Raw genomic sequence first — 11,589 nt, 5'->3', positions numbered from 1 at the left:
TCACCAGTGGTGGGGCCAGAATATTAGAAGAGATTTCCTTCATTTGTACAGTGGGGTTGATAACCTGCAGGGGCTTGTGGAGACACAGGGAAATGGCCTATGCAATTAACCTGAGCTATTATTATTATTCTTGTTGATGGTTTCTCAAAACAGAGAGACTTTATTTATGGATCCATGAAGACCACTTGGAAAATGAGTTTGACACACTGTTCCATTAAACCTCCATTAAGCCCAGACCATTATATTTGCTTTTCACAAAAAAACAAAACAAACAAAAAACAAAAACAAACAAAAAAAAAAAAAACAAAAAAAAACAAAAAGCAGTTCTGCTCTCACCTTTTCCCCCTTTATGAGTTTGGCAACCAGTCATCTTTGACTCTCATCAAGCCAATCACTATCCAGTGCCATCCTAAAGGGACCAGGCGCACGTCACCCTGGTTATACAGTGGATCTGCACACATGTGGGAACTTCTGGGCTTACGGGTGTGTTTCAAAGTGAGGTTGCAAGTTGAAAGTCAATGACCCCACTCTCGCACTACCCAAGGCATTCCATGCCTCCCTGAGAAGGTAGATCCTCACCCCTCTGACCTCCTACCCACACCTCTGTTGTTATCTCCATCTGCCCCCCCCCATTGGGGGTTGTCAATTTTTGTGTCTCCATGAACCAGGGGTGGATTCCTAACACAGCCCCACAGCACCTGACGCATTGTAGGTGCTCAGCCAATTTCTACTGAATATGAGGAAGATATGGAGAGGAAGCTTTCACTCATGTTTGTCTTGCCTGAGTAAAGGACCATACTATGGATGCATTGGGGTGAGTTTTCCACCTTATTTACTCTTCCCTACCTCTTTTCTCCTTTCAGTCCCTCTGCACATATGACCCTTGCTGTCTCGAGGCTGGGCATCTGCCAAGGGTTTCCAGTTGGTAAAAAGTGATGTTTCCACTCTAGCTATGCCAAACCATGCTGTCTTGAACCAACACTTTGTTGATGTGCCCTTGGAGGAAGCTCAGAAATGCTGAAGGCTTTGTGAACATGGGTCCTCCTTTACATGAGTGGCATCTTCCTCAACAACCTTGGAGGCCAAAGGAAGGATCATGCTGGGCCCTGGAGGGGTTGGGCTGGCTAGGGATCCACACAGGCCATCACTTCGCAAGTGGGGCTACAAAGGACACCCACTGTTTGGGTGGCAGATAGCTGGTTACTGGGGTTATGGGACCAAGGGGAACCATCTCAGCTTGAAGGACCACACCCAGGACCACCCTGAAGCAGAAGACCACTGCCAGAGTTCCTCTGAGATGGGAAGAATAGAGTCTGTTTTTATTACCCCTTCCAAGTAAAGCCAATCATAGTACGCCATGTGCCTGTCAGGATGGATGCTCGAGGGCTGGACACATGATCTAAGGTGGACAAATCAGAGCCCTCCCTGGAACCTCATGTTTTCTGAGCTTCTTTCCTTATGGGTTAGATGCCATGGTGATATAGGTGAAGAAGCCTGAGGGGAGAAAGCTGTCAGGCTAAAAGAATCACCACTGAGAGAAGGGAAAGAGTTAGGGAGAGGAGAGTGAGCTGACGGCTTCTCATTTCTTGGGTCCAGTCCCTGTGAAGTGTGGATCTGCTCTGATTCTTGTGTCCTGTAATGCCTCTATCCTTCCAGTAAGTCTCCCCTTTCCTTGAAGCCAGTTGGAGTTGGGCTCCTCTCCCTTGTGGTTCAGACGAGGTTCTAGAACCTGCCAGATTATGAAACATCTCCCCAACCCAAAGAGAGACACTCATTCATATTAGCACCACTGGGAATGGAATCCTTTATTCTTTACTGAGAATAGGGCTTTGCAGAGCACCAAACACAGCCCACCACCATCCCTGGGCAGGAGTGCCCTATGTGTGAGTGAGTGTGTGCTTGGAGGGGGCCTGATTGTTTCCTGAAGCAGCCCCAGGATTTACACTGCAGGAGCCAGGCCAACCCTGTTGTTTCCCCGATCATAAACTGAGAAATACAGCCTCAAGAAGACATCACCCAGGACCCAGGTCTCCGACCGCTTCCAGGTCTCTGAGCCCCCTTGAATCCGGCTGATACAGGTGCTGTAAGGACTCTGGGGAAGACAGAAAAGCACCCCTGTCACACGCATCCCTTACCTACCAACCCCGGAGCATTCATAGCTGCCAGTTTCTCAGTTTTATTTTCCTCCTTTAGTAAGGACCAAATTACTCTCTCAGCAGCTGCAGAAGTGGAGTGCCCTTCCAAAACCAAGAATGGCCAGGACATGTGGTTGCCCTGAGGCAGGGCGGTGGGAGAGGGAAGGTTTGGAGTTTGGAATTAGCAGATGCATGCTATTGTATAGAGACTGGATAAACAACAAGGTCCTCCTGTATAACACAGTATTGAATATACTGTGGCAAACCATAATGGAAAAGAAAAGGAAAAAAAAGAATAGAAAAAAAGTATATACACATATATGCACAACTGAGTCACATTGCTGTACAGCAGATATTACCAAAATATTGTAAATAAAGTACATTTCAATACAATAAAAAAAGAACAAGAATGGCCCATAATTCCCCTGTTACTTCCTTCTGACTCATGCTCACTGTTTTCTCTGCAGAGAATGCCGTTTCTTCTCTCTCTTCCCCACAACCTGTTCTCAAGGCTGTGCTCAGCCTCTCTAGGAAGACTTCCTGGATCAACATGTACCCTCCCTGGCCACTCCAGGCAGGGTTGGGTGACTTACCCTGGTGCTCCCCTTTTCTGTAGCCCTCATCACCCCTGATTGGACCTGGCACCACTTGGCAGAGCCCCGGGAGATGCTATTTGCATGGAGTGCACTGTAGATTTGCCACAACCCAAGCAGGCCTCCTCATGCCTCCATGAGGCTGGGGGTTTCATATTACTGATATTCCCTCTCTTCCCCAAAGCATTTTTTTGAGCCCATCAGCCTCCTCCAAATTCCATAGGGAGCTGACATTAAGGCTCAATCTTGTTCCTTAACTGTGCAGTCACTGTGCACCCTTTACACACGTGAGCATCCAACCTCCCCACAGAGGGGTCTGGTAGCCCAGCTCACAGAGGAGGCATGGAGGCTTAGCAAGTGGAAGTTGTATCTTAGGACTAGGACAACCATATAATTGATCATCCAATCAGGACTCTTTCAAGATGGGAAGGGAGAACGTTAATCATGATGGTGCGACAACACACAGAGTTTGTCCCCAGACAACGCCATTGGTCACTTGGTGTATTTCAAGGATGGCTAGAGCTCACTTTCTGTATTCATCCATCTGAGGGTTCAGGTGGAACTGAAGCTCTTTGAAGGCAGAGGCCCTTAGTGTTCCCCTCTCCTTGTGCCTCACACCATGCCGGCACAGAAGGTGTCTCCATTTATTCCAGGATGATGGATATCCCAGACTGCCCTTTACACTCAAGTGCTTGGTTTTGTGGAAGGCACTGGCCCAGCCACTTGGACTCAGCAGCATCTGCAATGTTGTGGCTTGGGCTACAGTGGACACTCTCCTCCCAACCAAAGCCCAAGAGTTCCTGCAATTCCCAGATTTGAGAACCAGACACCAAGGTTAGCCCCTCACCTTCCAGATGTAGCCTTCAGCGGGCACTGGGTAGTCATGGCCATTGATGGTGAAGATGATAGCAGGCAGGCTCTGGATGTTGCTACATGGAACCACGTACTGTTAGAGAAAGAGGAGAGATGTTGGCCCAGGCGAACCTTGGAGTGTGGAGAGCCGCAGAGTGACCCTGTGGCACGTCCCTTCACCTCTTCACCAAAAGGCATGGCATTGATGAGCTCATGGAGGGTGGTAACCAGTCTAGTTGGGCCAACCAGCAATGCAGTCCCGGTATCCAGAATGGCCTGGCATCCACGGCAACAACCAACAACTGCCCCGTTCATGGTGATGCTGAGAGAGAGTTGGACAAAGTGGGTATCAGGATCACACTGAAGTCTCCCCCAATGACTGTCCTGCTTCCTGACTGTGTCCAGAACAGCCCTTCAGCTCATGCTTTGACTCACTTTCCCTTTGCTCTGGTCACATAAACTTCTTTGACTTCCTTTGAGCTCTTGAATGCAATGGGCCCTTTTTGTGCCTCAGAGCTTTTGCATGTGCTTGCTGCCCTTCCTAGAAGACCCCCATCCTCTTTGTGTAGCTAATTTCTCCTCATCTCCCAGGTTCTAGCTTAAATGTCCCTTTTTCAGAGAAGTCTTTCCCCAAGACTAGATCAGCCTTCTGTCTTGGGCACTCTCTCTGAAGACACTTCTTCATTTGTAGCAAGTACCGAAGTGGTAATCCATTATGTGTGTGACTCACTTCATGTACGTCTGCCTCACTAGATGTAAGGGCAAGTTGTATCCTCAGTGCCTCCCTCGAGTGCCCAGCACCCAGTGGATGCACAGTGTATCTTTGCTGAGTGAATCAATGAATAAGTCAGTGAGTGAGACAATGCATGAGGAATAACCAGAGACCTGTATCTGCTGTCTGAGCAGCAATGGGTCAAACCACACAGTGAAGATGAGATTCTCTGGGGCTGCAGATGCTCAGAGTGGTGGGGAGGGAGACACAGGCTCCCCTGGATGAAGTTGGTTCCCAGCGTGGCACCTTACAGGGCTCAGAAACTGAGGCCCCCAGCCAGGCGATGCATGAGGTAGATCAGGGGCCACCAAAGGACCCGTAAGCTTCTGTCTGAGAGTATCACACAGAATCCCATCAGTTATTGCCCCTTGTTCTCAGGCCACTCCGGGATCCCAGTTTTCAAATTCTCTCTGTCACAGCCTCCACCCCACTGTGTTCCCGAGTTGTGAATGTAGATGGCAAGGGGTAGGGAAGTGTCTCTTGCTCTTAGTGCTTTCAGTGATCAAGAATTCAGCCAACCCCTCTCCATTGCTGAGAAGCTTCTCCCTAATGAAACCAGTTTTCCCAGTTTGACTAGGACTTCCCCTGTCTTTAAACTAGCAGCTTTGTGTTCTAAGAACTCCCTTGACCTGGGTAGCCCTGGAGAGTTGGTCATCTTATCTCAATCCTGTTCAGGCTGGTGAAATTCTCCCTGATCCTCTTTTCCCTGTACTTTAGGGTCCTCAAAGCCTGCCACCTGCCTCACTGTCCAGTGGGTGCAGTCCTCCCCAGGCTGCACACACCTCTCAGGACCCTGTTCAGGACCCTCATCAGGGCCACAGTCAGGAGGTCAGGGGTGATTATGAGCTCATGAGTGGTGTGTCTATGTGTGTGTTTATGAGTTTGCTTGGATTTCTGTCTGTGTGTGTCTGTATGTCTATGTGTGTGTCTATGTGTGTTTGTGTCTGTATGTGTGTCTGAGTGTGTGTGTGTGTCTATGTTCCTGTGTGTGTACCCATATGTGCCAATGTGCGTGTTTATGTGTGTCAATGTGTGTGTTTAGATGTGTCTTTGTGCTTAGAATATATGTGTCTGTGTGTGACTGTGTGTCTGATCGTGCATTTGTGTGTGTCTGCATGTGTCCATGTGCTTGTGTGGGAGCGTCACTAGGTGTGGCCTTAGAGGGAGAGGCTTACCTGTTCATGGTTATCTGCCAGTAGTGGTTTCGGGACACTGGTATCCACTTGAGCTGCCCTTTGTGGTAGCTGTGATCCACACCGCCAAACATCACCACACTGCCATTCTCCTTCTTGCTGAGGAGAGAAGGAAGAGGGAGGAATCCTTGTTGGAGAATAATGCCACTCTCTGTCTGAAGGCTATGGTTATCCACTCATCAGAGGCACTACTAAGGTCCCCATTTTACAGATGTTGAAACTGAAGCACAGAGGGCTTGAGTTCCTGATTATGGTCGGCCAACGACTAATGAGTGGCAGAGGAGAGATTTGAATCTAGGCAGCCTTGCCGACATCTGACCACCCACCCTTCTGAAGAGGGCCTGGTCCCTTCCAACTTTCAGAGTGCTCAGAGATACCCACAGAGGATACTGTATGCGAGGGCTCTTTATTCCCCTTTGTGTAGCCTGTCATGTTTCAGAAAAGCTGAGGCATAGGGACACTAAGGCCATGGGTTCAGGCTCACCCAGTGTTGGCCTCATGGGCCTGAGACCAGTGCCATCCATGGGGCCCCATGTTCAGCAGGGTCCCGCGCCTCTGTTATTCCTGTCTTGAAATCCCTATTACTTTTGGAAAAGGAGGTCCCAGATTTTCATTGTGCACTGGCTCCTGCCAATTGAGTAGCTGCTCCTGGGCAGCTGGTGAAGTACTAGTGAGGAAGAAACATTCCCAACATCCCTCTCTTTCCTTCCATGTCAAATCCATCAGCAAATCCTGCTGCCTTTTCCTCCAACCTGTAGCCTGACACCTGCCATTTCTCTCACTCTCCCTTCAACCTCCCTGCACCAACCTGCTGTCCTTGAGCCCGTGTGTATGGTTTTGCTTCAATAAAACTTAATTTAGAGAAACCAGTGGCTGGGACCAGAAGTGGCCCAGGGCGATTGTTATGTTCGGCTAAGCAGTCTCTAAGGACAATTCTGGATCAAGAGGTCTGTAGTTTTTGATGCATCTGGAAGCATCTTACAGCTGATTTTGAGAGGGCTTCTCCAGTGCAGACTTACGTGCTCAAGTAGAAGGCAAAGACAGGCTGAGAAATGACACCTCGTTTCTTCATGTTGTCGAAAACAGGGATGATCCTTTTGGGAGCAAGGCTGGGATAGCCCAGGCCCAGGACACCATCAAAGAATGCTTGAAACATTCCACTCTGCATCTCGCTCAGGATAAATGCCTGGCCCAGGTCAACAAGGTTCATGATCTGTAGGAGATGAGAATGTTCCCACATAAAGGTTTGGGAAATGGGGCTGGGACTGGGCTGAGGTGGAGCTGCCATTAGCACCTCAGAGAAGATATGAGGCCTAGCTGTGCTCTGGGTGGACTTCAGATGGTTCGACCAAGCTGGGACAGGAACTAGGGTTCCATTTGTGCAGGGCTATGGATTTTAACCAACACCTACTCCTCCTGCACACACCATCTGAAGGGAGTCTAAATGGCCTCATGCCTTCTATACAAGTAGGGAAATGTAGACTCAGGACAGGACCAAATGGTTCGCACTTGAGGGTAAAATGAGTAGAGAGCAAGGTAGTCTTCTCTTTGGCATCACTATGCTCAGATGACAGAAATGGACCAAACTCAATGCAATGCATTGTGGATCCAGCATCTGCCCAGGAAAACAAAAGCCCTATATAGAGTGTCGGTGCCAGGGTTCTTATAACAATTCTGCCTGAGAAAATGCTTTTGAGGTTGTGTGTGTGTTTGAGAGAGAGAGGGAGAGTACTCAGGCCTTTATGGGAGGCAGGACATAGATTTGACTGGACTCTCAAAGGCCCTCTTCAGTGAAAACCCTTTTATCAGGCCACGCTCACATCTGTGGTCCACTGATTTCCCTGCCCATGAGCCTGAAGTCTTTGGCTAAGCCCAGGGGTCTAACATCAGTTTTATCTTCTCCCCAAATAATTCACACCTGCATGAATGCTCACTGGCCAGCCCAGCTTCACCACTTACTAAATGCCTGATATTTCCAAGACCTTGGCTCTTTGAACCTCAGTTCCCTCCTCTGTATATTGCAGCTGATCATAGTACCTGCTGTGTGGGCGTGGTGCAGAATTAAACGTGTCATTACCATGAAAAAGCCCAGCACAGTCTGAGAATAGAAAAGTGGGTGCTTTTTCCCCTCTCTCCCTGCTCCCAGAAAAATGAACCTTGAGCTGTTCATGGGCAAAGGAGCTACAGATCCACACCCATATCCACTCTCTGGGTTAGCCATTTGGGAGTCTGTGTGTTAGCAGGGCACTGTACCCTCAGGAACATGCCCTGTGTGGAGGGCTGCCTGGCACTAGGGGACCTTGGGAAAGAAAGACCCTCCCAGTTGGTCCTGCAGCTGTTTTCTAAGCTGCAGTTGCTCCCAGGGCCAGCCCTGACTCAGCTTCTAGTCTCTAGAAGCTGCACCAGGCCTGGTTACCCGAACGGTGTCATAGGCAAGAATTCCAACAATCCTCCCAGCGCTGTACTCCAGGTCAAAGAACCAGTCTGAGGGCTGGAAGGTGGTGGACAACTGAGGGTTGAAGAGATTCTGTGTACCTGCAGACACAAGTGACGAGTGTCCCTCAGGTGCCACGGAAGGAGTAATATGTGGGAGGGGAGTATAGATGAGAGGTCATGAGGGGTGGGGCAGGTACTTACGGCAGGAGAGACTGGAGCAGTTGATGGAGGGCACCCACATTAAAGATGAGCCAGTGTCAAAGACGACCCTGAACCCCTGAGGGGGTGTTCCAATGGTGATGTTGCCAACATAGCACAGCTATGGGGGGTGGGGGTGTGGGGATGAATGTTGAAGGCAGGCCCGGCTGCCCTGGCCACCCTTGATTCCAGGAGTACTGCCTTCCTCGAGTTGTCCCATGTCTCCTGAAATCACTGTCAAACCACCACACCTCACAGCCTCTGCTGAGAGCGGTGCCTTCATTTAATTTTTTTTTCTGTCCATTTCCAATCTCGGTTAACCGATGAGGGATCGAATCCAGGTCAGTACAGAATTAGCGCAGAGTCTGAACCACAGCATGTCCAGGGAAGTTCCAGTGCCTTCATTTGAGAAGCTCTCCAGTCTCCCCTTCAAGGCCCAGCTTGAGTGTTTCCTTCTCTATGTGACCCTTCTAGGTCACCAAAGGCCACTTCCTCTACACTCAGACCATGTCCTAACAATATCACACACTTGGCCCTTTTATTGGACATGTATTTGCTCTTAGCCTATCACTCAGGCTGGGGAATGGACTCTTTTTTTTTTTTTTTAACTCTTTATTGGAATATATTTGCTTTACACTCTTGTACCCGTCTCTGAGGTACACCAAAGTGAATCAGCTGCATCTACACACATATTCCCATATCCCCTGCCTCCCGTGACTCCCCCCCACCCTCCCCCTCCTGGCCCTCAAAAACATCTCCCATGAAGTTGATCTCCTTTTGTTATACAGCAACTTCCCACTAGCTATCTATTTTACAGCTGGTAGTGTAAATATGTCTATGCTACTCTCTCACCTCATTCCAACTTCCCCTTTGCCCCTCACCCCAGCCCCGTGTCCTCAAGTCCATTCTCTACTTCTCTAACTCCACTCTTGCCTGTCAATGGTCTCATCAGTACCATTTCTTCAAATTCCATACAGATGTATTAGCATACAGTATCTGTTTTTCTCTTTCTGGCTTACTTCACTCTGTATGACAGACTCTAGGTCTATCCACCTCATGTCTTGAAGGAGATATGAGACTTAGTTTAAAATCAATAACTACAACCAGAGTGCCAGATTTTTATGGTGTCCCAGGCCATAGGGCTTAGTAACTTTTTTCTGGTGTCCTTGGATCTGTGGAGCCTGACTTTCTTCTGCCTGGGGTTTGAAACTTGATGTGCAGTTGCCTTTATCATTTGATCACCTTTCATGTGTAATTCCATGGCTCACTTGGTTCAGAAAGAATAATCTCCCCCACACTAATCACATATCTTTGGCACAGAAATAGATGTTTACCTGCCACCTGGTCATTGCTGAGCACAGTCAACACAGACCAAGAGCTCAGAATGAAACTTGCCTTCACCTTTGGGAAAAGTGTCCCTGTTTCCCAGTGTTTCTGCTTCTTGCAGGAGCCCCAAACCCCATATCCAGCCTGGCCCCTCCAGATGAACCTCAGTGCTAGGCCAAAGCACCAGGGTGCGCGATGGAGGGCCATCCTCCCAACACACTCACATCCCAGTAGTTCCTCAGGGGTTGCAGAGAAATATTGGGGTCATCACTGGCATTCTGGGACCTGTGGTCAGTGTTGTCCTCCAGGAAATTAGTCCGCTGGTTTTCTTCCCTGAGGGTTTCTCGCATGGTCTTGATCTTCGTTAGAGGGATTCTTTCACCGAACATTGGGAAAAGGAAACAAAGCAGGGACAGCAATCAGCTGTCTGTGTTACTGTATGACTGTCACACCTTGGACTGTAATGAACCTGCGCATCTCCCAAGCATTTTTATGAATGTCATATTATTATCAGGACGCCATGCAAAGACCCTGGCCAAGACCTTGGCTTGAATACTGGTTCTGTTGTGTAATCTTGGGTAAATCGTATGACCCTTTGGAGTCTCAGTATCCTCATTGGTAACAAAGTGGAATGTAATAACCCCCATCCCCCACATATGATGTTGTGGCTATTAAGTGAGATGATGGATATGAGGTACCTGATATGTAGGAAGTCTCAACAATGGCAGCCAACACCATTGCTATGGCCATCCTACTGTATCTTTTTCAAAGAAACTCTGGGAATTAGGTAGAATGTGGATTATTATCTTCTTTTACTGGGAGGAATTTGAAATGCAGGGAGTTTGTGATGAAGCAGTGGTCACGCTGCTTGTTAGAGGTAAAACAGCCTAGAGGTAGCCTTCCTCATGTTTCTGCAGGGCTCAAGCAGAAGAGAGGGGTGAGAGAGGAAGCCAGGAGATGAGGAATACATCAGAAGAATTAAGAGGCTAGAGAAGGACGGAAGAGTCAAAATAGAAAACAAACAAACAAACAAAGAAGCAGAAACGCAGAGAGCTCTGCATGCACAGAGACATCCAATATGATGGAAGACATAAAAGAGAGAGAGAAAGAGATGAAGAGAAAGACACATGCACACTGACATGGAGAGAGAGCAGAGAGAAGATGCAGAAGCAATCGCAGGAGGAGTGCTGTCCCATAGGACCTCGCTTACAGTTGCAGAGATTGTGCACTGAACCATTCCGAGTGCCACTTTCACATAGGTCATGATGTGACTGGCACCCCCAGAGTTGTGTAACCCTGCAAGCCGACCCTAAGACACTTTTTTCCATGGGAAGGTACTCATCAATATGTGTGAGCTGAGCTTCCAGCCTGTCAGGGAATGATTATATTTCCTTCTAACACTGATGGGTGGAAAAATAAGAGGACAAGAAAAATCACAGAAACAGAGATGATGTCACTTACAGTCCCTGTACTTACATGACTAGGCACTGTGAGAGGGCCACCAGCCCGAGGATCCCAAGCCACTTCATGCTTCTAACTTGGGACCAACTTCTCAAGAAAAAGTTAGGTCGGAGCATACCGAGGTGGCCAAGAGCTCCCGGTTATATATGCTCAGACCTGCCCTAATAGTCCCCTTTAGGCCACAAATGGATCAGATAAGAATTACGAACCTCTCATTAAAATTTTTACCTCCATCAATTTCTGTGGGGAGTGGACTTTGAAAATTTTCTGAATATAGAGATTTCCACTGTAATGTCTTTCTTGGGGCTTGGCTGCAAAATCAAAACTGTACCCCACGGACTAACTCTGAGGGAGGAAATTCTTGCCTGCTTGAATACGAAACACTGCTACTAACATGATAAAAGTAAATGCCAGGCGCGTGATTGACATTTGTCAACTCATGCTGTCTTGGAAACAACTTCATGACATGTGTGTTGCAGTCCTCAGTTGAAGAGGAGATTCCAAGGAGGAATTGACGTCAAATGGCAAAGTGTAGACATGAGGGGCACCCCAGGGACATACAAGTGAATGGCTTTAGGTAGTGGGACAGATGGCACAGACCAGGGGCACTTATGATGGCAATC

At 48.3% G+C, this 11,589-nt stretch overlaps 1 protein-coding gene across 1 annotated transcript; it reads right to left on the bottom strand.

The window, feature by feature from the left end:
• Positions 1 to 1,939: 1,939 nt before the first annotated feature.
• LOC130850156 (pregnancy-associated glycoprotein 2-like) lies at positions 1,940 to 11,049 on the bottom strand. The gene is made up of 9 exons (XM_057729545.1): positions 10,982 to 11,049; positions 9,730 to 9,880; positions 8,183 to 8,300; positions 7,962 to 8,080; positions 6,565 to 6,758; positions 5,528 to 5,644; positions 3,761 to 3,902; positions 3,576 to 3,674; positions 1,940 to 2,092 (listed from the first exon to the last, which is right to left on the bottom strand). The coding sequence occupies exons 1-9, from the start codon at positions 11,032 to 11,034 to the stop codon at positions 1,940 to 1,942; spliced, it is 1,146 nt and encodes a 381-aa protein (XP_057585528.1). The 5' UTR covers positions 11,035 to 11,049.
• Between the last annotated feature and the right edge of the window lie 540 nt (positions 11,050 to 11,589).

The sequence above is a fragment of the Hippopotamus amphibius genome, chromosome 3 (assembly GCF_030028045.1).
Source record: "Hippopotamus amphibius kiboko isolate mHipAmp2 chromosome 3, mHipAmp2.hap2, whole genome shotgun sequence".
NCBI classification, from domain to species: domain Eukaryota; kingdom Metazoa; phylum Chordata; class Mammalia; order Artiodactyla; family Hippopotamidae; genus Hippopotamus; species Hippopotamus amphibius.
Note: the sequence above shows the minus strand (reverse complement) of the source record. Positions and strands in the feature narration are given on the sequence as shown.

What these genes read in the sequence shown, in the direction of transcription:
- LOC130850156 (XM_057729545.1), bottom strand. Translation starts at nt 11,034, where the DNA reads ATGAAGTGGCTTGGGATCCTCGGGCTGGTGGCCCTCTCACAGTGCCTA. An exon ending in CTCTCACAGTGCCTAGTCAT is followed by an intron (nt 9,881 to 10,981) that starts GTAAGTACAGGG and finishes GTTCGGTGAAAG; the next exon opens with AATCCCTCTAACGAAGATCA. An exon ending in CTGCTCCAGTCTCTCCTGCC is followed by an intron (nt 8,081 to 8,182) that starts GTAAGTACCTGC and finishes TTGTGTCTGCAG; the next exon opens with GTACACAGAATCTCTTCAAC.